General features: G+C 52.9%; 2 protein-coding genes across 5 annotated transcripts in view; both read left to right on the forward strand.

Moving 5' to 3' along the window:
* The first annotated feature begins 3,360 nt into the window (after window positions 1-3,360).
* Window positions 3,361-10,153, forward strand: LOC128917138 (uncharacterized). The gene is made up of 6 exons (XM_054219785.1): window positions 3,361-3,492; window positions 6,055-6,213; window positions 6,633-6,749; window positions 7,692-7,768; window positions 8,729-8,828; window positions 9,480-10,153. Exons 1-6 carry the CDS (start codon window positions 3,361-3,363, stop codon window positions 9,861-9,863), a joined length of 969 nt encoding a protein of 322 aa, XP_054075760.1. The 3' UTR covers window positions 9,864-10,153.
* Window positions 10,154-16,101: 5,948 nt separating this feature from the next.
* The window catches only part of MN1 (MN1 proto-oncogene, transcriptional regulator), a 111,019-nt gene continuing 100,279 nt past the window's right edge, over window positions 16,102-26,841 (forward strand). For all 4 annotated transcript variants that reach the window (XM_054219701.1, XM_054219702.1, XM_054219705.1 and 1 more), the window contains exon 1: window positions 16,102-19,684. In XM_054219701.1, coding sequence (XP_054075676.1) covers window positions 16,246-19,684 — 3,439 coding nt within the window. In that variant the 5' untranslated portion in view covers window positions 16,102-16,245. The remainder of the gene's footprint in view (window positions 19,685-26,841) is intronic.

The raw sequence follows: 26,841 nt of genomic DNA on the forward strand, positions 1-26,841 counted from the left end.
GTTAAACAGTTATTTGTCCTCTGTACCATCAGGAGGTTGGTTTTGTAAATATAGAGAGAGGCGTGTGCGCGCACACACACGTATGATTGTCGAAGTGCTTGCAGCCAGGGGGGCTGCACCCCTGAGCACCCGGGGGCTCCCTTCTCTCCGGTGCTGGAACGCGAGTCCCGCTGTCATTAACATGAGTCAAACGCAAACTGAGGGAAAGGGACCCTACAACTTCCATGTTTTTGGGACTAGTTGTGAAAATTTGAGAGAATCTTGTAGTGAATGTAAATGTTTAGTTCACTTTGGCAGTCTCTGGTGTGACCTACAGTAAAACAGTCAATGAGATTTAATTAAATAAATTTGATCATAAAATGCTCTGTCTCTTTTCTTAGGTATTAGTTTTTGCAGTTTGCCAGTGAGCTGGTGTTTAGCTGTATGGAGCTGTGTGAGGAGGTTGGAACCCTCTGAGGATGCGCTGCAGCGGTTGTGAGCTCAAACCTGTGTCTGATCGTTAGCCGTCCGGGGGAGGGAAGGGCTTGTTTGGATTTTTGTGGCGTTTTAGCATTTCAAGCAGAGCAGGACTTCCTGAGCTGGAGCACTGCCACGATCCGGAGTAGGGAGATGTTTTGCTTTTGTGGTGGATTCTGACTGCCGACCTTAACGTGCCAGGCTGGTGGTTTTGCAGACGCTTGTGTTTGATGCTCGTGGTCTGCAGCAGCTGTGGCGGTTCCCGTGTGTTACAGCTGCTGCTGCTGCTGCCTCTTGCCTGTGCAAGGAAAGGAGGGAGGATGTCCCTGCTGTCGGAGAGCCAGGGTGGTGGAAGGAGGCGGCTGCAGCTCTGCCAGGTCAGCACCAGGGAATGGAGGCATGGACAACTCCTTGTGCCGTGCCAAGGCTGGTTTCCAACACCTCGGCTCCTCCAGACTGAAGGGGTGAGCAGTCGCTCCTGTGGAACGCCTGGGAAGTGGCACGTAAATCTGCGGGTCTCTCGGCAAGGATGTCTGAGAAACCTCTTAAGTTTGTGCCCGGTTTTGGGCCCCTCACTACAGGAAAGACACTGAGGTGCTGGAGCGGGTCCAGGGAAGGGCAATGGAGCTGGTGAGGGGTCTGGAGCACAAGTCTGGTGAGGAGCGGCTGAGGGAGCCGGGGGTGTTCAGCCTGGAGAAAAGGGGGCCGAGGGGAGACCTTCTCGCTCCCTACAACCCCCTGAAAGGAGGGGGCAGCCGGGGGGGGTCGGTCTCTGCTCCCAAGGAACAGGCGATGGGACAAGAGGAAACGGCCTCAAGTTGCACCAGGGGAGGTTTAGATTAGATATTAGGAAAAACTTCTCCACCAAAAGGGTTGTCGAGCATCGGACCAGGCTGCCCAGGGCAGTGGTGGAATCGTCATCCCTGGAGGGATCTAAAAGCCGGGCAGACGCGGTGCTGAGGGACGTGGGGTAGTGGTGGGTTTGTCAGTGTTAGGCTGATGGTTGGACTCGATGGTCTGAAAGGTCCCTTCCAACCGAGGCAGGTCTGTGGTTCTAAGGTCTATGAGCACAGGCTGTGTACGTACGGCATGTGGGAGAGCAGTCGGGCAGTCACAGGCCCAGTCTGGTGTCAGTGATACTGCGAAGCTTCGGAACAGGCGTCTGGAGAAATAACTAGAAATGGAGGAAGTAATATAAAATGAACAGAGGCAGCTGCAAGTAGGTCGCACTGGCTGGTTGTGTTGTGTACCAGAGCACTTGCGGCGGGCCTCGGAAGAATAAAGAGACGTGTTGGAGTGGGAGAGGTGAAGCTGCTCAGCGCAGGGAAGGTGGGCGATGGGGCTGGGCTGGGACGTGCCGGGGGCGCTGATGGGGGTGGTCCCTCCCCAGCCTGGTCCCATCCTCTCCATCATTGCTCTCACCTGCCTGCCCAGCGCTGCAAGGGGCGCTGGCAGCTGCCTTTGCTTCGCAGAGCGGTGGCTTCCAGGCCTGTGCCAGGAGGGCGGCGGAGCGGCCGCCGTCAGACGCGCACCGCTGGAGCGGAGAGGGGCTGGTGAGGAGCCGGTGTTTCTGCCCGGCCGGGGCGGCCCTTCCTGCCTGCCTCGCTGATCCGGGGTGTCTCCCCGTGAGCTGGCTGGCCTCAAGACGAGGAGCAGGAGCTCGCTGGCGCTGATTAAAACCCTTGTCCCATGGGATGAGAAATCTAGAAATGGACCGTGGGCTGCCAGTCTGCTGAAGCTGCTGGATTTCAGAAAGCGGTCGTGATTTTTAAGTTTTTAAAAAAATACATAGGCATTGTTAGGTAGTGCAGGGTCCTTTTGCTCCCCGATCAGGCCCCGGTAAGTGCTGCGAGAGCCGCAGGGTGGAATGAGAAGAGACTTTACGCTCGGAACATACCGGACAAAAGCTGGCCTTGGTGCCCTGTCGGAAGCTGGGTCTGGTCTCCCATCCCTGGCTTCGTATTCTTGTAACGGAGCATCTCAGTAACAATCTAGTGTTTATTTCAAGTACTTAAAAATAACTGCTGAAGGAAGGAAAAGGTGATCAGAATTGTGGCAGGAAAGATATTCTCTTTGGGCATATAACTGATAAATTACAGGAAGGCTTGAGAGTAATGGCTGCTTATTGCAAGGTACTTTTGTGGTTCTTACAGTAGTGTTAACTTTTCCTCTCGGGTCCTGGTTTTCAGCATTTCCTGACAAAAGATGGAATTAAACTGGCATCTGCATCGCTGCTTGGAGTTGTCTGTCAAGGCTTTACTCCCGTATTCCCCCCCCTTCTCAGCACTTGTCACCCGTGAGCTATTGCCGAGGGGGTGGCTGGCGCTGGCTTTGCTGCCTGTCCCCGGCCCGGGTTTGCCCTGGCCGCAGAGGCTGCTGCGCGGCTGGAGAACGGCCCGGGGCTTCGGAGCGCGGCGGAGGCTGCTGTTGCCCCCGAGCACCGGGGTCGTACGCTGGACGTGTGTTCCGGGATGCTGGAAGCGATTTCCAGGGATGTTTAGTCCCAAGAGGTACCGCAGAGAGCGGTGGGTGTGAGGGAGGGGGTCTGGCGCGGCCGCGGCTGCGGGCGGGCTCCGGGGGGGAGCAGGGAGTTCAGACTGACGGGTTGTTGTTCTGCTTTCAGCGGCGAGTCTGTCAGCGGCAAGGATGCTTATTTTACCCGAACAAAAGTCAAAGGGCTGCATAGCAGGTAGGAAGGAAGATGATAGACATGGTTAGAGATACGGTGTGGTGATGGTTTGTGTCAGAGGTTGATGGTTGGATTCCGTGATCGGAAAGGGCCCTTCCAACCTGGGCAATTCCATGATTCTACGCACGCGCCTCCATCCCCGCTCTGGCGTTGGACACCTGCAGCTGGCACTAGATAAAGCTCCTTGAGGGTGGCACCAGGGCAGGAGACGGTGCATGGAGACTGTCTCGGTCTGGGTGACTCAAAGCCGCTACTCGGTGTCTGGGGAGCAGGAGCTTGTCAAGGGGGGTGTCGGAGCCCGAGTCGGCGGTGCCGAGGGCGGCGGGAGGCTTGGGCACCACTGCCTGGTCTGGGCTCGGTGACACCCTGACCGCTGCCTCTGGGGCAGGCGGGTGGTGATGGGCAGCGTCGTTCACATGGGGTTTTTTGTTGGTGAAAGGCTCAGAGCAAGGAATCGCCAGTTCCTCGGGGTGTTTCTGAGTGTATGACGCAAAGCCTGACACACGCTGTGAACTGAGCGGTGCCACCGACCCGTGCTGGGCTCTGGGCAGTGTCTGCTCTCAGGGCAGGCGGGAAGAGTTTCCTGCGAGCGGGTTTGCGGGCTGGTCTCTGGACCGATGCTCCCGTGTGGAATCGGTTCTCTGAAGGGTGTGAAATGGGTTCTCTGAGCCCCTCGTGGCCGCGGGAGCTGCCCTCCCGCCCGGGCACGGCTCCGCCTCTCCGCAGGCACATTTCTGCCTCCAAAGGTTGGTAATCGCCTGCTATAAATTGAAACTTGTGTGGCTCCTTTTGGTAAGTGCAAAATCGAATTTTTTTTAAAATTTTTTTTTTACTACACAGCTTGTTTAGCTTCCAGATGGCAAACCAACGTGAAGTAGTGGAAGTGCAACATAGTTTTGTTATAATGGATATGTAAACGTGATATTTATTCACTGCAATAGACTGCTGTGAACCATATTCCAGCAGTAACCTTTTAAATCCATCACTTGGCTGCACATAAGTGTGGCCTAAAAGGGACTTGTATGGAATTTTTTTTTTTTTTCTGGTGGCTTTTCTGGAAGCAGCGGGGGCACAGCAGCACGCAGCGGTGCATCGCCCCCAGGAGATTTGCTAGCACGTATTCACTTTGTCACTGCATTGCAATATATCCTTTCTTTTTTAAAAATTTGATTCCTGAAACTTTATACCAGTAAGTAGTCTTTAATTTGAAGCTCTTGGTAGCAGAATCAATATTTACAATATTTTTTGTAATTTGTGCTATTCTGTTTATGTAAAAAATATTATTGCTATTGCTCCATTTGAGGTAGGAACAAAGACGATATATTCCATGAGTTTCCAGCAACTGAAAGAAGTAAGATTTAAAGGTAAGCGTTAGACACTTCCCTAATTTGACTGCTGAAGCAGTCTTATATGACAGATACTCTTAAGAGTCTCAGGATTCAGTATGTTTCATACAAATAAACAAGCGTTACCTATTTTGTCCAAATTTCTATTGTCATTAACATTTTTTTTCTGAAAGAGTAAACGTGCTTTTTTTTTTTTTTAAAGAAGAAACCGATAAAATTGGGCGAAATGTATCTGTTGATAGACAATTATGAAAATAAGGGGGGGTGTATCTATATATACGCCACTCGGTGACGTTACTCGCCATTTCTCTGACTTACCTTCGTGTGTTTTCAGCCGTTACGTGTGCGGGTACAACATCTGACATTAGATTTTTGGTGCAACTTTCCCTCTCCGCGAGTGCTCGTATCAGAAGTCAGAGCATGCAGAAGTCAGGCTGTTCCAATTTCGAGACTGCATCGTAAACTTCTAGCACAATGGAAAGAAATATAAATAGTATTCAGTCAATTAGAGCGTCTTCTTATCTCAAAAGCATTTAAACTGTAACCAGGAAATAGTAGCTCACTGCACATAATACATTTCTAATTGCTAGAAAACAGTTAAAACCCCTTTCAGATGTAGGTTTTAAGAACAAGTATCTCATGGGGACAGACTCTGGCATTTCCAAATACTCAGGGCTGACAAAATGAAATACGGGCTGTAATTCTGTGGCTTCTGCTAGATGAGGAAAAATAACTAAGTGTTTGTTGCGCAGTCTTCAAATTCAAATAAAGCCTTATCTATAGTGCCTTTTGCTCTATTATGCAGTGTTTGCGTTGGGCAATTAGCTAAAGCAGCCATTTATTTTCACTTTCTGTTAATTTGTAGATGATGGTGTCTCCCAAAGTTAACATTAGCTTTAGCAAATGATGATGCATTGAGAAAGTTGAAGCTGTCCTGCTCATTTTACAGCATCCCTACGCCAGCCCCGGCGTCCTGGGGTCGCCTTTGCTCGAAGAGTCACGTGAGTAAAGGACTGTCCCCTTTCCAGCCGCACGGCAGCAAACATCCACCAGGCACATCGGGATGTTCACAGAATGATCGGCCTGTCTCGGTTGGAAGGGACCTTTCAGACCATCGAGTCCAACCATCAACCCACCACTGACAAACCCACCACTACCCCACGTCCCTCAGCACCGCGTCTGCCCGGCTTTTAAATCCCTCCAGGGATGGCGACTCCACCACTGCCCTGGGCAGCCTGGTCCAATGCTCGATGACCCTTTTGGTGTAGAAATTTTTCCTAATATCCAATCTAAACCTGGTGCAACTTGAGGCCATTTCATCTTGTCCTATGTCTTCTCATTTTGATGGTTTTGAAGTGCTGGTGGCTACCCAGACGAACAACCCCATCTCAGCCAAGTCCTTGTTTTCTCAGTTGAAAGAGGAGCTGATGTTTTGGTAGCTCATGAAGATCTATGGACACACTGGATGCTTCAGGCAGCGGCCCAGGGGTCCAGCTCTGCTTGGAGCAGGACCAGCTCCAAAGTGAGATCGGGTCATCCAGCACCGTGTCCCACCATGGATAGGGGACATCTCCCCAAGGCCAGGGATCCCACCGGCCACCAGCTGGGAACCTTCCTGGTGAGGACTCTGCCCTTGTGCCCATCGGCATCTCCCGTGCTGCAGCCTGTGCCCGTCGGCACCACTGGGAAGAGCCCGGCTCTGTCTCTGCAGCCTCCCAGCAGGTACCGGGATGCCCACCAAGGTGCCCCACGTCGTTATGGGTGACTCACGTGGCGGGTGGGGGGAAGAACATATGGATTTGGTGACTGGGATCAAGTGATCTATGGAGAGGCTATGGGTAATTTAATGGCATATCTTTGTTTCCGCTGACGTAGAAATCTGTCATTTTCTATATGTTCAGGTTTTGTAGCAATAACATTTTTCCGAAAGGGTCTTTTTTCTTAGGAAGTGTACTAGAATTATTTGAGAGACTTTTTCCATTTTCACATTCTTATTTTAACAAATCTTTTCAATAAACAACAAAAAACCATAGTGGCAGTGATTGCTACCCTTTTGTCGACCGCTGCAAAAATCTCAGTGGCTGCTATCAGCGCTTTTATATTAATCTGACAAATAAATTTAATTTTACTTTTTTAAAAAGATTCTTCAAAAAATTTGGGTTGTCCTGGGATCCTGCACAAAGGAGTTGATCCCGAGCGGCGTGGTGGCCACGGATAATGAACGGCTCGGTGCTGCTGGGCGAGGAAGGCTCTCGGAGGTGCTCCCGTCTCCTCTCCCGCTCTGCCCCTTTCCCACCCCCTGCCCGGGGACCCGCCTGCCGCTCTGCTCCCTGGCCCCCGGCAGGGCTTACGCATCGCTACTGTAAAGCTGAGAGCGCGCAGATACCATACAAATTCACTATTTATGCCTCTATCATTAATTAATCTTTCTATGGGTTTCCTTTTGGGAACGCATGCGCCTGGGACGGTGCCGTGGTTTTTACGGCAAAGTCTGAAACTTGGGGCTGTAACTGAGATTTCTTATTCAGTGCGTGCAATGCAATAGTCTTCTCTATTGAATTATGTCTCAATAGGGACATCACAAAAATATTTTCTTCGTAGTTTTGTAACTCTTTTTGTGAAAGGCTGCCTACTAGCTGGAATTTATATGGAAAATGAATTTTAATCAACAGCAACTAATTGGCAAGAGCATGGCGTGGCCCTGCAAGGTTCGACTCAGCCTTATTCACACTTAGTCTGGAAGTTAACAATTTTAAAGGAACTTGCTAAAGTAAGGATAATTTCCCTTCATGTGAGGAAAAGATGGTGTCTCTGAGGAGGGTGGGAGATGGAATGGAGATTATTACCCAGAGGACGGTGAGCACTGAGCCCCCGGGGCTGTTTTACCCGCTGTCACTCTCGAAAGCCGCCTCTCCTTCTCCACACCTGCTGCGGGCAGGATTCAGTGTGCAAACCACACCAAGAACGGAGTTCTGGCACTGGTGATAATTTAAAAGAATAATGTGTCAAAACCAGCTTTTGGAGGCGTCTTTTCGATGACTTCCGCCTGAGGCGTTGCCTCTGTGAGGACAAGCCGGACCCTTAATTTAACTTGAGCGAAATTCTGGTAGTTCAGGTATAGGCAGGGTCCTGTAACACTTCTGCTGCCTCTGTTGGAATAGTGGGTTGTGGTTATGATGTTCCTCCTCTTCCCTCCACAGAGATGCTCCTCAAGCGGCTATTTTAGTGTGTACGACCCCCCCAGGCAACAGAGACAGGAGCGATTTGCTGGCGTGGGGTATGGATTTTACATTTTGCTTTGCGATGCACTCTGCTGACAGAACCTGGAAGTAGTTCTGCTGTTGCCCTGTGCCTTATTTTCTGCTACTTGTTCTCCTGCTGGTTTTGATACGTGTTCTGCTTTGTTGCTCTTTACTCCCATTTTTCCTAGATACGCTTCAAAATGCAAATCTCAGCACGCACCTGCGCAGTCCGAGACGTACCGGTGTCCGCCTTTGGGTCAAATACCTGCCTCCCGTGCCTAGAGCAGCCGTGGATTTCTCTCTGCTATAAGCACAGCAAACTCAAATTTAATTTTAAAATGTTATTTCCTCAGGCTGGAGGAAATATTTCTTTCTAAAACCCCCACCTACCTTGCTGCTTTAATTTTCCTCTCTAAAATTATATGGCTTTCTGGTTTAGAATTGCGTATCCGAGACTTGAACAAGAAATTCAAGGTATCTGTTGAATTGGGACTTTGCAGTGCTGCTCCAGTCCCAGTTAAAATCTTGATACACTAATTTAACAAATTTCCTAATTTTAAAAGCTTGGTTTTGGCACCCTCTGGAACAGTACCTCATGCTGTTGCTTCTTTTGCAACGGGCTCTCGGCCGTCTCCCTTGTTTCTTACGGCCACAGAAACGCGGTCCAAGGCAAATCAAGGCAGCGTGGCTCTGAAGATTTCTGAAAGATCCGGCAGTCACCAGCTAAACCGTATCATAAAAAGAACCAAGCGACACCAACAAGTGAAGTCCCTGAAAAAGCCTGGAAGCAAAATGGCTATAATTAAAACCTGAAAGCAAGGACTTCATAAAGAAGTAAACGAAGAGGCGGGCTCTTTGTAAACGATGATCTAAAAAGTGTTCTGGGTTGTGAGACCTCGTTTCAAATGTATTCGTTAAATAATATTTGAATCATTTAACAGTTTGAACTCTACTGCACTGCTAATATCTTCAGGGGATTTTTTTTTTTCCCCCAGTAACAAAGAAGCCTTTGTTCCTGCTCTGTGCTTGGGCTGTGCCTTGGATATTAGTTGGAAACCCGATCGCCTGACATCGCTCGAAGTCTGCGAGCACAATGTGAGTCGTCTGCAGCCAGGATTAAATCAGGCCTTTTGTAGGAGATGCTGAGGGGCCATGTGATCCCGGAGAAGCGATGGTTATGGATGGCAGGAGATTTTTTTTTTTTAACCCTTTGTGCCCGTGGCAGGGAGCCAGGGGTGGTTTGCGGGGGAGGCGGTGGCCGGCGCTGCGCAGGGATGGCCAGGGATGGCTGCGGGTACCCGTCGCTGCTGCGCCGGAGCCGTTCCTGGCGAAACAGCAAATAATGCCGGGCGGGAGCGGGTGAAATCCAGCCCCGCGTGAAGGCCCGGGTGGAGCTGGGCTCCCTGGCCGGGGGGCGCACGGGCAGCTCCCCTCTGCTGGGCTCCCAGCCCTGCCCACGGTGGGGGTGGCTGCGGGGGTCCGCGCTGCCGCCGTGTCCCGCTGACGGACCAAGTGCCCGCTGCTGCTCCGACAGCTCTTCAGTTCGCGTGGGCAGAGGCACTTTTCTTTTTTTAAACTGGACAAATCAGGACTAGGAGGTGAGGTTCGCCAGTGGCTCCAGAATGTGAGTTGTTCTGTAAAATCTTGTGAGGTAACGTGATAAATAATAAAGACAGGAGTATCTTTATTTGCTTACTGGCTTTGAATTCTGGGCACCGGGTTCTCAAGCGTTCGCCTTGTCCACAGGGATGTGCAGCTTCCTCTTCAGCCCAGAGCAGGGGGTCGGGACGCGGGAGCACCGGGAACGAGAGCGTTCCCAAAGGCTGTGCTGGTGGTGGGAGCGCGCGGGCAGCACTCAGCAGGCGTAAGACGAGGGTGAAAAGTGCTCAGACACTTGCAGCCCCGTGGGAGGTTCTCCAGGAGAGGCCAATGTGGTCCACGCTGGGTGAGTTCCTGCCAAACAGCAGCACGCAACAGCCCCCGCTGCCCCCCCGGCACATCCCGCTCTCCCCGGGGCAGAAGGACCCTGTCCTGCGAGTGACAGAAGGGAAGAGCTTGCAAACGCAGCGCGGAACGTGTCACGGGATTCCAGGCTGTAAGAAGGAAGCGCTAAGGTGGACACTCTCGTGAAGGTAACGCTTAGGGAAAACTAAGTCATCAGGACTTTACAAAATAGCCTCTGGTTCTCTCCTTTCACTATAGTTCAATTTATAAGATGATGAAAACCGAATTCACTGTAGCGGTTTGCTGGCATCACCCATAGCGAGCTGGACGTCCCAGATGCTCAAAGATCATTCCTGCTCCACCGAGCTTAAGTAAATTCCCACCTGGCTCAAGTTTAAGAAAACAACAGAACAAAGTCAATCATGCAAACTCCGTCATAAAATACCGAGGAGAGTTAAATACTGATTATCCGTATAGAGAGGTACCGTTTTTTATTTATTTATCTCTGCGTTATTTTAGGAAACATAAAACTTCTACGGTTCCTGCAGCCAAACTAATCCTTTTGTCCTGTAAATATGATCTAATTTCTTTTCTCTTTCCCCCTCTCCAATCAGATGTGTAACCCTATGATGTGTGTTTTAGAGATGGGAATTTGAAGCGGGGTGGGGGGACACCCAAGAGGTGTGCTGTAGTACAATTATCATGGACTGGGAAACTGGCTTTAGCGTTTCCTCGCAAGACTAACCGTACAATCTCAATGTTGTATTATTTTAGCACTATCCTGGTTTTTAGTGATCTAAATTAGAAAAATTTAAATGCGGTCAACACGTACACCAAAGCGTCCCATTGGCTATAGAAGTTTTCACCGAACCGACATAAATGGGACCCAATACATACTTCGTTGATGCAAAAAAAAGCTGTCCGCGGCAATGGGAAAACGTACCGATATCGTGAAAATGTCATGATCCACACGGAGGTGCCTGAAAAACCGCAGAGGAAAAACACACAGCTTAAGGTTGCAGAGATGTAGAGCAGCTCAACCAACCAGCCAGCCTCGCAGAAGAAACAAAGAGGAAAATCCTTGTGAAAGGCTGAGTTCTGAAATCGCTGCCGATCTCAGCTGGAAACGACTGGAACGGTTTTAGTCCCTTAACTCTTATTATTCAGTTATGCATTTTTTAAAATGGGAAGCAGTCAAGTGTCTGAAGGAATTTGGTTCAAACTTTCTGGAAAACAACATTGTTGGCAAAACTAAGCATGAAATATTTACATCGGGAAGGCAAACTTTCCCAAAACTGAATGCAAATCAGGTTGTACAGATGAAATTGTCTTTACTCTCAATTACAAAGGAGTCACCTCCAGACATTCCCGTAGGGCAGGACAAGAAGTGCTGGAGGAGGTCGGATCGCCGGACACCTTTACACGCCGCCTTTCAGCGCGATTCCCGGTGCTGCCCGGCTCTGGAGGCCAGCGGTGTGACCGTCCCCGGAGCAAACCCCCCGGCCCCCGTGTGACGCAGCTGGTCTGGCCGCTGTGGGCACGGCCCGTGCTGCCTGGGGCCAGAAAAGAGCACTTCTGGACCCAAAACTCCTTACCGTCCTTGGGAACTAAAGCAGGTGCACACAAACAAACAGCATCTCCCCTGGAGGAATTCCTTCCCTCGGGATCCTGCTCCGCATTCCCCGCACTGTCAACCTCGCCTGAGGATTTTACATATTTCCCTTCTGAGTTGGTCCAGTCACCGTGTTCGCTGTAATTTTGATCGGGAGGAGACGCAATAGTTTCCCTACTTAGGGAAAAGGCAGAAACGTTGAAAACCTTCCCGATAATGTCAGCCACCAGGCTTGGAGACCTGTCCTTCAAAATATTCAAATTCCTTTCACTGAATATCCCTGCTAGGAGCAGAAATCACTGCCAAGAAAAACCTATCAGGTTTTTTTCCCAAAGTAACTGTTGGGAGCCCGTGCTCTAAAGACGGGGCTCATCACTTTGGCTGGTACGCGACGTGTAGCGGCAACCAAATGCTTTTTTGTATTGTTCCAGATGGCCGCGCTTCCCAACGCTGTAGAGGTTATTTAGTAGCTAAAATTTATATACCTGAAGCCCGGCATATTAATGAAATGGCATCTTTATAGAGCTGGGGGTATAAACGCCACAGGAGAGTAAGAAGTGGTTTTGCTGGATGGAAGGGTTTAAAAGGCTGCTTGCTAATGGCTAGCTGGGCTAAAGTTTTTCTAGCATATGGGCTTGTTTTGTACAGTTTATGTGGTGGTTTCTTCGTTAGATTCTCAGTGGTAATGAGCCCACACAGTTGATTGCTGCAGGGAGGAAAAAAAAAAAAATCATTCTGAATAGGTTTGCTGAATAATTATGAACTGAGCTGAACTCTTACATTTGCTTACTAATTGTATGGTTCGTGATGTTTTATGTATGATGCATTCATTTTGTTAAAAAGGAATTTTTTTTTTTTTGCTGAGCAGCAACTTTTCTCAGTGCAAGTTAAACTGGCACAGTGGAAAGAGCTGAATTCAAGTCTGATGAATTGATGTTGTTTGAATTAATTTTTTTTTTTTTTTTTTAAAACATCAACCCCACCATTTGGTTTTCAGAGCTTGCAATATGAAACCCAAAATTGTGCTATTGTCTTGAGAGTCGAAACAAATGAATCCCCTCAACTTTGGATTTGGCAGGAGCAATTACTATTGTTAATTTAGAAAATAATCCCCTGCAGCTACAACTATTTAAATAATGCCTTTCCCTGCTTCCCCCAAGATGACCAAACCCCAAAGACTGAAAGTAAAAATATGTTTTGTAAAAGATACTTTTCACTACTCCATACACTTTGAGAGAAGCTTCCTTCCACTTGGCAGGGCGACGGGGACCCTTTGCGACCGACGTGCTCCCGCGGGTGCGGGTCCCGGCCTGGGCACCCCCTCCCGCCGGCGCACGCCCCAGCACCGCACGGGGGGCCGGGAGGTGCACGGCAGGTTGGCAGCCCCGCGGCGGGCTCAGCCCACAGCACGTTCCCGGTTAGAAACCGAGGGTTGAAGCGTCTTCCGACATTTAACAGCCAACGCTTACACCACGAGCCTGTAGAGCACTGCGGCTGGTACGGCACCTTACCATTTCAATCAACTCGCTGGTTTTACTGTCAAAATATTTAGGCTGATATTATTTCCATATTTGTCATCGGCCAGTTATATACTACTGCCGAGCCGCAGCCGGATCCGGGCAGCGCTGCCGGTGAGTTACTGTGCTGAAACTTTCAGTCTTAAAATTTGCTCCTGGCAGATAGGGGTGCTTAGCCCCGCAGTGGAGGAGCAGGAAAGCCTTCTGGTGAAGCAGCCCGGGGAAGGAGTGAGTGGTCAGCTGCTGCTTGCAGAACCACAGGATCACAGAACGGTTTGGGTTGAAGGGACCTTAAAGCCCATCCGGTCCCACCCCCTGCCCTGGGCAGGGACACCTCCCACCAGCCCAGGTTGCTCCAAGCCCCGTCCAGCCTGGCCCTGAACCCCTCCAGGGAATACAGTGGCAATTCTTGCTGCTGGCCCTGGCAGGGACACCTGCAGCTCCACCAGAAAGTAGGAGAGAGGAGGACTGACGCTTGCCCAGAAACATTTGAGATGGTCATTCCATGGAGCAAGGAAGTCTCCATCCCTCTAATTGTATTCTTCTTCACAGCATCATTCTGCTCTTCCAGAAAGACCGTGCTTGCTCCGCTTGAGGAACAAACCGATTCTGAATATTCCAGGAAATGCAAGGTAAACCTTCTAAATCAGTAAAACTCTCTTTTCTGAAGCATTTGGTCTCTTCCATGGAAGTCAACATTACTGGAGTATCTGTGAAAGGCACAAGTCCCTGCTTTAGGAAAGCGCTGCAGTTTCAGAGGGGCCCGAGGTCCCTTTACATCAGCAAAAGTAATTCTTCACAGCAGAAATTTTGCTGCCTGACAGGAGCAACTTTCTTCCCCACCACTTGTGTTACAACTTTCACGTTATCCACGGTGCGGAGAGAACTGACCATTTCCCCAGGGAAGTACCTGTATATAAACGCGACAACGAAGCTGTGATAAAAAGGGTCAATTACAAATGAAGCCCACCGTAATTGCAACTGCAAGTAACTACCTCCAATAATACTCCTGACAGGTATATTGTCCAACTGGCATGTGGTATCACATACAGGTCGATAAAGAAAGTATGTTTTTAGGCCACCTTAGAGTGGATGCGCCAACAAAACGTGGATTCTAGCCGAGACAGAAGTGGTGTTACTTATCCCAGGTGGGTGCCCACTCGCCGATCTGTCCCAGTGCGGGCTGGCCACGTTCCTTGCCACGTTACAGAGTTACCAGCCGGAGACCCTCAGCCCTATTGTGTGGTCCCGTACTGGCAGGACGGGCATTAAAATGCCAATATTGTTTTAGTTTACAATGCTCTTACTTGTTCTGTTGCGCTTACTGTTTTGATTGGCACTCTTAAAATTAATCCAGCTTTTTTCCTTTTTTTTTTTTTTTCTTTTAAATAATCCAGTTTTAAATCGGATGCCGTTTTGGCCCGAAATTAAAGTCACCCGAAGTTGTTTTGAGTGTGGAAAGAGCAGCTCTGGGGGAGCTGGGAGAGGCGAGCTCTGCAGTGCTCTGGAGTGAGCAGGGCCAGAGCAGGGACCCCTCGAGGACCCAGCTGATGGTGGTGTTAATTATGTTAATTATGTTAATCACCGCCCTGCCCCGATGCGTGCAGCCCCGAGGTGAAGGCGCTCGCTCCCGGGCCTGGAGCGGCGGCACGAGGAGCGGGAGGGGGCCCTGAGGGGCCTGTCCCCAGGGGGCAGGACGGGCCGGGGAGGGTCACGGCGGAGGGGAGCCGCGACGCCGGGGCCTCCGGGGCCTCCCGCGGGGACCCGTGCCCGTCCTCCCGCGGCGGGGGCCGGGCGCGGCCCTCGGCCCGCCCCACCGGGCCCGCCTGCCCGCCGTCGGGGCTCCCGGGCGCGGCGGGGCGGGCGCCAGGGGGCGCTGTGCCCGTTCGGAAGAGCCGGCTCCGACGGCGCGCACGCAGGCGCACAGGGAGCGCCGGGGCCGTCCCTGCCCCGCGGCGCCGGCGGGGGGGCCCCGGAGCCGTCCCCGTCCCGGGGCCTCCGCTGGGTGCGGGCGGGCAGCCGTCGGCCCGGGCCGCTGCCGTTCAACCGGGACACGGGCGCAGGGGCCGGCGGCTCCCTCCCTGCCGCCTCCCTCTCTCCCTCCGTTCCCGTAGCGAACGATCGAGCCTTTCCCTTTATTTCTTTGTGCCGCTGTCGGGACTCGCGTACTTCGTTTTCTGCCCCGGTGCCAGCCCCGCGCCCCCCCACCCCCCCTTGTCACTTTGCTAAGTAATAATTTCCACGTCCAATTCCATTTCTTCTCTAGTTCTGAAATCTCCAAGCCATCAGCAAGGAGGATAGTTCACATGAAAACTAATTACACAAAATCAATATTTAATCACAGCGCGGCATCCTGATCCTGCAGAAAAAAATCCCTTTAAAACTCTCCTGCCATATACAAATACTTCTCGACCGCTTATTTATAGATCTCTTTTTTTTTTTTTTTTGGTGGGAGTAATTTTCATTTTTGTTTTTTTTTAAAACTATTGACACGTGCGAGCCGTGGACACCTGAAGTACCTTATCCTGACGGCGGCTCTTAATCCACCCCCCCCGGACCTGATGGATGCTTGTCCCTCCGCGGAGGCCGGGCTCTGACATCCCCGCTCCGGCTGTAGCGCCTGGGCGCAAGCGGGGCGCTGGCCCGCCCGGTTCCCCTGCGCGGCTCCGGGGGGCCCCGACGGGGCGCGTCGCTCGGGGACCGGCTCGGGGTTCGCCTGCGCTGCCGGGACGGCGGGGCCGCCGAGCCGCTGCTTCTCCCACCCCGCCGCTGCCGGGCCGGGAGTACGGGACCGGCCGCGCCGCGTCGGTTCCGGCCCCGGTGCCCCCGGAGCTCCGCGCGGCTCCGGGAGCAGCGGTGCCGCGGGGAGCGGCCCGCGACGGGCCGGTGCGAGCGGAGCGGGGCAGGCGGGGCCGGGCGGCGCGGCGGAGCCACCTTAACGGCGAGCCCCGCCCCGGGCGGCGCGGCGCTCATTGGCGCAGCCCCGATGGCTGAAATTCATCGCTGAAATGCAAAACTTGTTGCTGCTCCGCCAGCGCCGGGTGAGAGCGAGGGAGCGCGCAGGGGAGCGCGGCGCAGCCCTCCCAGCGCCCGCACGCAGCGCCGGCCCCGCCGCCCGCACCGGCCCCGCCGCCGCTGCCGGAGCCCTGCGAGCCGCGGGCAGCGCACGGCGGGCCGGCGATGCGGCGCGCAGCTCCCGAGCGCCGGAGCCTATGAGCGGCGGCGCGCCGCCCCGTCGGCTCTCGGGCAGCGCAGCGCGGCCGGCGCCGGGCGGCAGCGGGCGGAGAGCCGCCGGGGTGAGCGCGGGCGGGCGGCCGGTGCCGGCGGTGCGGCGGCGCGGCAGGATGTAAGCGGGGCGGCCGGAGCGGCGGGGAGCGGGACGGCGGAGCGGCGCGGCGGAGCGGAGCGGCCATGCCCTTCTGAGGAGCCGCCGCGCAGGATGTTCGGGCTGGAGCAGTTCGAGCCGCAGAGCAGCAGCCGGAGCGGCGGGCAGGCGGAGCGGGGCTTCGGCCAGCCCGGACTGAGCATGAGCGCGCACTTCAAGGCGCCGGCCTTCCCCGGCGGCGGCCCGGCGGCGGCGGCGGTGGACCCGGCCCTGGGCGCGCTGGGCGAGCCGCCCCTCCTGGGCATGAACATGAGCCTGGCCGGGGACGCGTACGGCTTCCCGGGCCGCGGCCCCGCCGAGCTGCACGGCGGCGGCATGCAGCCGCCGGTGCACGGCTTCTTCGGCGGGCAGCAGCCGCACGGCGGCCACGGCGGCGCCCACCACCCCCACCAGCACCCCCCGCACTTCGGCGGCAACTTCGGGCCCGACCCCGGCGCCTCCTGCGTGCACGGCGGCCGGCTCCTGGGCTACAGCGGCGCGCTGGGCGGGCAGACGGCGTTCGCCGACGGCTACGAGCACATGGCCGAGAGCCAGGGCGGCGAGGGCTTCGGGCAGCAGCGCCCCGGGAACCTGCCCGACTTCCAGCACCACAGCGCCGGCGCCTCCAGCCACGCCGTGCCGGCGCCCTGCCTGCCCCTCGACCAGTCCCCCAACCGCGCCGCCTCCTTCCACGGGCTGCCGGCGGCCGGCTCCTCCGAGCCCCACGGCCTGGAGCAGCGGCGGCTCCCCGCGCAGGGCGGCGTGGACTCGCTGGAATACAATTACCCCGGCGACGGCCCCGCCGGCCACTTCGAGCTGCCCGTCTTCTCCCCGTCGGAGCCCGAGGGGCAGCTGCCGCACTACGGCGGCGGGCGGCAGGTGCCGGCGGGCGGCAGCTTCGCGGGGGCGCCCGCCCTGCCCCGGGCACCGGGCATGGCCGTGGCCAAGGCGCACCCGCCGCAGCAGCACGGCGTCTTCTTCGAGCGCTTCGGGGGGGCGCGGAAGATGTCGGCCAGCCTGGAGCCGGGGGCCAGCGCCAGGCACCCGCTGATGCAGCAGCAGCAGCCGCCGCCACCGCAGCCGCCGCAGCAGCCGCCGGGCTTGCTGGCCAGACAGAACTCCTGCCCGCCAGCCATCCCTAGGCAACAGCAAACAGAAGCCAACGCTCCCAACCCCAACCTGCAGGACAATGGGCCCATAATGCAGAACCAGCATGCACAGTTTGAATACCCTATTCACAGACTGGAGAACAGGAATATGCATCCCTACACCGACCCCGTGTTTAATATGCAGCACCCTCCTCCGCAACAGCCACCAAATCAAAGACTGCAGCACTTCGATGCCCCCTACGTGAGCGTCGCCAAAAGGCCGCGGTTCGACTTCCCCGGCAACCCCGGCGTCGAGCGCTGCGCCTCCTGGGGCAGCGGCATGCACGGCCCCGCCATGGAGAGCCACCTCTCCCCGACGGCCTACCCCGGCCTGCCGGGCGAGTTCACCCCGCCGGCACCCGAAGCCTTTGGGGGGCCGCTGCCGCATGGCGGCCCCGAGCACCCGGCGCTGGCCCAGCGCCAGAACGCGGCCCTGGTGATGAAGCAGATGGCCTCACGCAGCCAGCAGCGCCTGCGGCCGCCCAGCCTGCAGCAGCTGGGGCACCACGGTGAGGTGGGCCCGCCCGGCGGCCTGCCCCCGCCCGCCTTCGAGCGGGAGGCCGGCAGCGGCGGCCGCAGCTTCGACCCGCCAGCGCCGCACATGGCCCCCGACAGCGCCTGGTTTGCGGGGCCGCCGCCGCCTGGGGAGCTGCTGCCGCGGCGCATGGCGGCTCCAGGGCTGCCGGCCGAGGCTGCCCCCCATGAGCTGGGCCTGCAGCCGGGCGGCGCCGCTGTGCTCTTCCGGCCGGGTGCCGGCGGCCTGGGGCTGCAGGAGCCACTGCGAATGGCGGGCGATGGGCCGGCGCAGGCCTTGTCCTCACCCGGTGTCCACCCGCCCTTCGCGCCCGCCATGGGCGGCCTCTCGCAGCTGCAGTCGCCGGGCGGCGGCGTGGCGATGCCCAGTGCCCCTGCCGAGCGCCGCGGCCCTGCCGACTTTGCCGCCCAGCCCGGCTTCCCCTTCGCGGCAGCGGCACGACAGCCGGCAGCCCATGGGGCCGCGCCTGCCCTCAGCGCCTCGCCGGGTGCCTACCCGCCACCCCCACCCGAGTTCCCCCCACCGCCGCCACCACGGCCCACCGCCAGCAAGCTGGGCGCCCTCTCGTTGGGCTCCTTCAGCAAGCCGGCCAGCAAGGACAACGTCTTTGGGCAGAGCTGCCTGGCCGCCCTCTCCACCGCCTGCCAGAACATGATCGCCAGCCTGGGCGCCCCCAACCTCAACGTCACCTTCAACAAGAAGAGCCCGGCTGAGGCCAAGCGCAAGCTCAGCCAGGCCGAGCCTGACCCGCCGCCGCCTGCCGCCCCAGACTATTTCCCGGCGGGGCCGCCGGCGGGCGGGGGTGGCGCGGGCAAGGCAGCGGGCACTGCCCCGCTGCTGCCCGCCGAGAGCAGCCTCTCGCCCGGCTACGCGCTGGAGCCGGCGGCCGGCGGTGAGGGGAAGGCGGGCGGCGGGCGGGGGCGGGGCCGCCGGAAACGGGACAGCGGGCACGTCAGCCCCGGCACCTTCTTCGAGAAGTTCTCGGCCGCGGAGGGCAGCGGGGCTGGTGTCAGCCCAGGGCAGCCGGCGGTGCCGGCGGCGGCAGGGGGCCCACCGGGGAGTGCGGGCACGGAGCGGGGCGGGGGTACCCCCCACGACAAGCCCCTGACCTCGCCCTCCTGGGGCAAGGGTGGCGAGCTGCTGCTGGGGGAGCAGCCTGACCTGATGTCCTCCCTGGACAGCGGCATCCAGAGCGTGACCAAGTCGGACGGCAGCTCCCCGCACGTGGACTTTCCCGACGAGGTCAGCACCAGCTATGGCAATGAGGACGAGGTGTCCTCCAGCTCCGACAACGCCGCCTCCAAGCCCACCCGCAGCCCGCTGCTGGGCGGCTCACCCAAGCTGCCCCGCGGGGAGCACGCACTTCTCAATGGACAGAAGCCCCTGGCCCTCGGCCTCCTCAGTACGTCTACCTCGACCCCCGACAGCTACGGGCTCAGCACCACGGCGGGCGCCCACCCCGGCACGCCGGGCATGGAGCAGGTGCGGACCCCCACGAGCACCTCGGCCCAGGACGAGATCCACCCCCTGGAGATCCTGCAGGCGCAGATCCAGCTCCAGCGGCAGCAGTTCAGCATCTCGGAAGACCAGCCCTTGGGGCTGAAGAGCAAGAAGGGGGAGTGCACGGGGCAGAACGGGGACAGTGACCTGGGCAGCTGCTGCTCAGAGGGCGTCAAGGGTGCCATGAGCACCATCGACCTGGACTCCCTGATGGCGGAGCACAACTCCACCTGGTACCTGCCCGGTGAGAAGGCCCTGATGGAGGGGCAGGAGGAGGACAAGCCCATGGTGCCCTGGGAGAAGCCCAAGCCCACGAACCCCAGCAAAGAAGGTATCAGTTGTCCCGTGCGGGTGTTGACCCATGGGGGGATGATGGGCTGCCCGGGGAAGGGGAGGTGGCGGGGCTTTGGCCCCGGGATGCTGGGTACATGCTGGCCCCAGATCCACTCCACTCCTGGCAGGGACTGCTGTGGGTGCCGGGGTGGGATGCCTGGTGGCCCTGCCAGGGTGGCCGGTGGCAAGGATGAAGTGCCTGCTGCGTGGCTGGCCCCAGGTGACGGCTGTCCCCGTGGTGGTCTCTGCCACCAGCCCTGTCCCCATCGTGCCTCCTGGGGAGCAGCTGCCGAGGGCTGTGGCAGTGTGGGCTGGCGCAGGGCTCCCTGGGGTGCTGAGCAGAGGGGCTCCCGGCGGAGCCCCGGCCGTGCTCCCGGGCCTGGGGTACCACAGAGGGGGGCTGCAGGCGTGGGGTGCCGAGGAGGGGGCTCCCGCAGAGCCCCGCTGGGGATGGGGTGCCGAGGAGGGGGCTCCCGCAGAGCCACATGCCAGCGGAGCCTTCCAGCCCTTTCCCCCAAACTGTTAGAGAGATCTTCCTAAACTGTAAATACACAAATTTGTTAGTGGTGCTGTCCCTCCGATTCCAGGTATTTCCCTGCTTGCATTAAGAGCCTACTTAGCAGTGTGACACTGCACGGAAAGGCTCTTAACATTTATTTTTTTTCTTGAATAGAAAGGCAATTTAAAATAAGGCTCTGGATCTGTTGGTGTAAAACTTGCTTAGTTGACAGATGTTTAATTTCGCCATTAGTTGTCATTTTTGATCCTTCCCTGTGTCCAGAGGGCATCATAATTCCCCAAGCTCAGGGGAAAAAAAATTTAATGGAAAGCTCTCTATTATAAAAGCTGTTTAAGATAAAGATGATTATAGATTCAATTGGTTTCTATTTTATCTTATCAAAGCCATATTTTCCAAGCCGCCTGACCGTGTGTGTGAATATTACAATAGATGCACGTGCGTGTATCTGCTGTACGAATGCACGCAGGCGATTTTTTGATGTGCTATAAGTACACGTGCGTAATTTATGCAATATAAACTCATTATTCGTGCCTAGGAAAGTTGATGTTTTGGTACTGCTAGTGTAGTTCGAAATTGTTTTTGTTACATCTGGTTGTACAGACTGACTTTTTGCAGTCCCTCGCGTTTGGTAATTTCGCTAAGAAAGGTGTTGGGAAAACCAAAAGGGAGCTGGTTGGAAAACCGGGCAGTTTCCTACCCCCGGTTCTGGTTGGCTTTCCAGCTTTGGCTTTCTGAAGCGTGAATCCTAGCCCCCACGGTTTGTCTCTTTGTTCATGTTTAATGCCCAGCGCAGGAGACTCTCATTTCAGGCGGGAGTGTTTAGCATGCACAGCAGACTCTAGGAAGCCCATCAGCATTCTCCATGCTTCACCCAGGCAAGGACATAAATTGGTTTGTTTGGGGCCCTTCTTTTCCATTTTTAAATGGAGTTGCACACAGCATCCTTCCTGGTCCCTTCTCTTTTATTGTTTCTTGTACACAACATCTAGATCTGACTGGATCAATAGCTAGTTAGCACAAATCACAGTTCCTGTCACTTCTACCTTGGCAGACTCGAACACATATATACGTTCTCTCACAGCACACACACACACACGCGCACCCCCCCGAATGTGTGCACTCTCACACGCGCATACAGATACGCAGATCTACACGCCGGGCTGTATTTAGAAACAGATTTTGAGAGAGTAACTTGTTCCATGGATCTTAATTTTGCAGATTAAAAAAAAAAATAAATCCTGAGCAGTGATTTAATCCTGAACAGCACATTTGTTAAAAGTGTAATTTGGCTTAAAATTATGTATATTTTGTGTATATGTGTCATATGGAGCGATGCTTTCTTGAACATCTTTAACAGCACTCCTACGTTCATTTTGATCACCGCTATTCTTAGTAACATCTAGTGAAATAAGTAATTGCTTTCTGGTCGCGATAACCACAATGTTGCTGTTAAAACAGTTCATCACTTGGAAGGAAAACCATTTAATCAGTGTTCCTATATAAGGATATGTTTTAGCGTTTCAGAGGCTTAACATAAAATAGCAAACCAGTTTTACAACAATGCATAGAGGCACTCATTTTGTTTCACACTTTAGTCACTTGAAGGATTTGAATGGGCTGGTTCTTCGGATGAGGAAATCCATATAGACCAGCGGAGAATTTACTTTAACTGTTGTTGGAAGTGATAAAGATACAATAGGTGAGACAAAACAGGCTGTTCTCCTCGGTTAGTAGGAATAATTTAACTTTATTTACACTGCCGTACCCCCGAGCGTTTGAAACTGTGTTTAAGGAAAGGCTTTATTTATCCAGTGATGGAGATTTTAAACCTTTTTAGCCGACTGGGATTTTGCATCCGTGGTATTTGTCGCGGCAGTTCCCTGGTGTACGCGTGCAGGGTGAGCGCGCAGGCTTCAGCCAGCACTCCTCCAAATTTCGAGCAGTTCCTAAACGTGCTGAGCGCTGCGCGGGGGGGAGCGCGCACCATTTCCTAGTAACGCGGAATATTATTATGAGGAGCGAGCTCAGTCGTTAGACCCAAGTTCCCTCACCCGCACATGGGCATTGTTGGTGGGCTGCTTAATTACACCTGCCGTGACGGGAGGGAAGGCGCTGGGTGATTTATTCCCATTGTGGCACGGCCGCAGCCCGCGCCGGGCAGGGTGGCGGGAGGGACGGCGGCGGCAGGTCCCCCCTCGGCGGAGTGCGGGGTTCTCGCTGCTCTGCTCCCGCAGTCCCGAGCCAGTGCCGGGGACCGGAGGCTCCGGCTTCGCTGCCGGCCATGGAGGGGCAGCTTTGGGATGGACGAGCGCCCCGAAATCCAGCAAAACCGGGAACTGTTCAAATACTCCCTTAATGCCCAGATTACTGGGGGAAACAACTTGTTTGAGTTGTTTTAATGGCTGGGCAGATTCCTTATAGCTCATCTCTTTCTTTTCTCGTAATGGCGTTAAAATGATTTGCTAATATCTAGCAATCGGAGCTGTGAGTTTTAAAGGCAGATGGGAGCAGATAACGTTATTTCAGACACCTGTGCTGGAGGTGCCCGTGTAACACGTACACACCTACATCGTTTAGTGAGAGCCTTTAGCGAGTTCTCTGCATGTGCTCACATTTTGTTTCTGAATTTAACATTATTAATGCTGGCTGGACGCTGCTTTTCACTGAAATGCAATTTTCCGTAAGGAGTTTTCTCCGATACATTGTTTCTTGTACTAACCTGCTTTATGTGAAGTGGGTGATAGTTTGGTTTTTTTCCCTCAAAAAATGCATTCGAGAATGTCGTGTTTTCCTCTGCCGTGCAGCTTGAGCTGGGAGTGAGATAAAATAAGAGAGTCTAGAGGGGTTGTGTTGACTTCCAATGCCGCAGCTCCAGCTAACAAAGAATAACCATCTCAAATTCACTTAAAAACCCAGGGCTGGTTTAATGGGTTTTTGCTTTGCCTGGTCTGACTGAACCAGAACAATTTCCCCTTCAGTGAAATGTTGATTAGTATTCTCTAGAAACCCAGTAATTAAGTTCTGGTGGGCTTTTGTTTTTGCTTTTTAATTGAAATTTTGAAGGTTCCATGCTGCAGATGTCAGGTGAAGATATCAATAGGTAACTTAGAACCGTGCAGGTGTTGCTTGGAAAAAATGGGAATATATTCCTTTTCTTGGTGGCCGCTGGGCTCGTCTGTCCGAGCCGATGGGCACGTGCAGCGCAGCACAGTTAGTTTTCATCTCTGAGTTTTTGCTAATATTTCATCCTAACACCGAACCTATCATTTGAATGAGCCAGCAGGCCAGAACTCTTGACGAAGCAATATGTAACGTCTGTAAATTACTACCAAATATATCAACAAAGGTCAGATTTGGTCCAGATGCAGCTAGGAGCCTTTGTTTTCTTTCTCTTCCTAGTGCGTTCCGCTGCGTGCTTTTATTTTAAACGCTGCTAAATTCTTTTAGAGGCTTTACCAAGGGACTAGGTTTGTTTAGTGAGAGCGAGTTTGTCAGAGCTCTTGTGGGATATTTCGAGCACTTAAATATCAATGAAAGCAATGTGTGATTTGGAACGGGTTTGTACCGTAGTAGGGGTTGTTGGAAATGAGTTCATGGCCGAAGCTCCGCGCACTTCGCAGCGATGGATCTGTGATTCCCGATGCTGCTTTGTTTGCTTGAAAGGGCTGTTTAAACTTATGCAAAGAATTTTAACAGTTACAGAAAAAAAAAACAACCCCAATGCTGTTACCTTCGCCAAGAAGTTACGTGATGTACTCCAAAGATATGAAATACACGTCTTTAACAAATGATCTGGATCAGGGTGCAGATTTATGAGGAATGGATACTCCCGTTGCATATCGTAGGAGAGAGTTCAGTGTGTGTTAGGTTTGGGTTTAATATGATCTTTTAAACTCTTCTGACCTGTTAAAAAAAAAAATAATCGAGAGGTTGCCCCTGCTTGGCTTGGCTTCACGTGAATGACAGTAATACTCTATTGTTTACTTTGACCGACTGTGATTTTTCATATTTTCTATCAGAAAACGGTCCTGTTTAGAAATGTTTTCCTTTGTTTTATAAACAGTCTGCAGCAGTCTGTTTGTAGACCTTTATGGCAAATATTAGCAAGGGGCAGAGTTTTCGATATTATTTGCTATTGCTGCTGGAATGCAATGAGATATTTAATGCAGAAAGTGCGTGAATTTATTGGCATTTCAGTAACTACCGTGACCACTCTGCTTGCCTTTACATCCATCTATTTATCTGTCTGCTTATTCATTTTTGCTCTTCAGATTTATCTGTTCCGCCCATTTTAGTGGACAGTTTAGGTGTATTTGAATTAGTGCAAATCACAAATTTGGTTTGCGTCAGGATGCTTTCTTTTACCGAAGTCGGTTATTTTATAACGGCACGTTTAGCTGTGAGGTCAGCTTTAACTGGGATGTTTTGTACAGGCTTGGGGTGGGAGAGTGCACGAGACAGACTTTGGGGGATGTATTTCTTGAAAGTGGTGTGTGAATGTGCTTCAGATCTTTACGTACAATGTAAAAGGGAATGAATTAGACTTAATATTTATATATGAGCCGAGATGAGAGCATGGATTTATTCTGTTCTGTGATGTATTACACCATGTCTGCTCTTAATTTTTAATGTGCAATACCTGTTTTTTTACCAATGACCTAGTGGAATGCTCTGCCATAGAACTGCAAATAATTTTTTGCTCAAAAAAGTTATTAATCAGCAGTGCCTACAGATAGTTTGTTGTTACTTGTACAGAGCAAAGGATAAGGCATTAAACAAAAGTCTAACCTAAAAGTATATAGGCTGCTTTTATTTGTAACAGCTGGCTCCCAGCTTCTGCGGTGTTCTGTACCAGGGAGAGGTTTGGGTACAGCAAAATGTCTTTATGTGGCCATATAAAATTTTAGTACTAGACAAATTACTGTACACTTTTAGTCTGTGGTTTCTTGTGTATTTCTATTAAATACAAGTGCGAGTAGAGTATCCACAGAAAGTGTAAAGCCAGCTCTGAAATGAATCTTCAGGTGGCCTAACACACGTGCTTTTTTAATGGCAAATTTACTGAAATATCAAAACCAGTTTAATTACGTAATGCCTAGAGCACGCTGAGCACTGAGACTATCAAAAGAGACCACTCAAATTGTGGTCACTGGGGTCTTTCCCTGTTTTGTCACCAGCAGAAAATAGGTGGTCCTTAACGTGTTTCGGGCTGGAGGGTTTCGTATGCAGAAGGGACGGAGGACGCGCGCCGGGCACCTGCCTGTCCATCGCAGCCGCTGCTCCAGCCAGCCGCCGGCTCTCTGCTCACTATTCCGGTTTTTCCGTTGAAAAATCTAAGCCCTTGAAAAGAACAAAGTTTGCACCTGTAAATACATCTTTATAGTTTGCAGGATATATATATTTTATATAGTTTGCAAGATATATATATATATATTATTTTTTTTAATACCGAATTAATCTTGTTTCAATTATTTGAGGGGCATTTTTAAAAGAGAGAGCTTCCGTTAATGGGAGACATTTAGAACGTGGCTTGCTTGTGCGCTTCCTCAGCATCAGTTCTTGGGTAAGGGACACGGGGCAGGGAACCCTGCGGAAATTAAAGAGGTGAAGCTGTGGAATCTGCCAGGAAATTCAAGGTCCGCTCTGACTTTCCTGAGCTCGGTTAGATTTTTCAACTTTTAAAATGTAAATCTGAATTTTTTTTGGTCTGTAGATAGACCCAGTGTGCGCATCGTGATAATGTGACTAGCTGATGGAAAAATACTGATATTTGTAGTTGGCTGCTTTTCCTTTGCAAAACACTTTTATGTTGGTGCAGTTAAAACATTACGAATTATTAGTGACCTTTTTTAATCAAAAAAAAAAATTTATTTTTTTACAAATTTAAATGTATTTTATGGATTATGTGCCAATGTTCCAAAGTCAAATACCTTTTAAATTTAACGCTGAGAATTGAACAGCTGGAGGTCTAATCCATTAATTTTTACAAGCTGACTTGCTTAATACTTCAAAGAGAACACCTTAGATGCTGCTGCTGTGCTACTCCCCTCCTCAGCACCCCTTCTTCGCCTCTCCCCCCCAGCGCCCTCTCTGCTCCATCTTCACCTTCTGCTCATCTCCTGGCAAACGACAAAAGCATATATATGCGGTTGATGGAATAAGTTGTAAGATGTTGCACTTTTTATCTATATACTGGTGCAAAAAATATTGTGGTTACTGCTTTTCTAGTAGTCTTCTTCCCTGTACTTGAGTTGTTTTTTGTAACAGCACAAAGGTTATCCCAAGAGCGTGTGTGTGTTCAGGAGCCATGTGTTCCAGGCTTCCAACCTAGAGTGTGTCTCTTCCCCACAGGACCGCCTCTGATCCGAGCTGGCCATTTTTAAAGAAAGTTTTTCCAAGTTTTGTCTTGCCCCTGTTAGACAGTAAGCGTTTTATCACCTCTTACGGTTTCGCTCCCCAAGATGCACATCTGTATCAGGCAGGGGAAGCTCCTGAGAGTGAACCGTTTCTCATCTGCATGTTTAACTTCTGCTGGGAGGCATTAGTTGTGCAATTTACGTCTGTTTGTTTTCAATTTTAGGAAATCTATTTGTGTCTGTTTAGTATTTTAACGTAAAAAATGCAGCGCATGACAC

Source organism: Rissa tridactyla, chromosome 13, assembly GCF_028500815.1.
Source record: "Rissa tridactyla isolate bRisTri1 chromosome 13, bRisTri1.patW.cur.20221130, whole genome shotgun sequence".
In the NCBI taxonomy this organism is placed as follows: Eukaryota; Metazoa; Chordata; class Aves; order Charadriiformes; family Laridae; genus Rissa; species Rissa tridactyla.

Coding starts and splice junctions, on each gene's coding strand:
- LOC128917138 (XM_054219785.1), top strand. CDS start 3,361: ATGGAGACTGTCTCGGTCTGGGTGACTCAAAGCCGCTACTCGGTGTCT. Junction 6,214..6,632: donor TCTCTGCAGCCTCCCAGCAG/GTACCGGGATGC, acceptor TTTTTTAAAAAG/ATTCTTCAAAAAATTTGGGT. Junction 8,829..9,479: donor TCGAAGTCTGCGAGCACAAT/GTGAGTCGTCTG, acceptor CCTTGTCCACAG/GGATGTGCAGCTTCCTCTTC.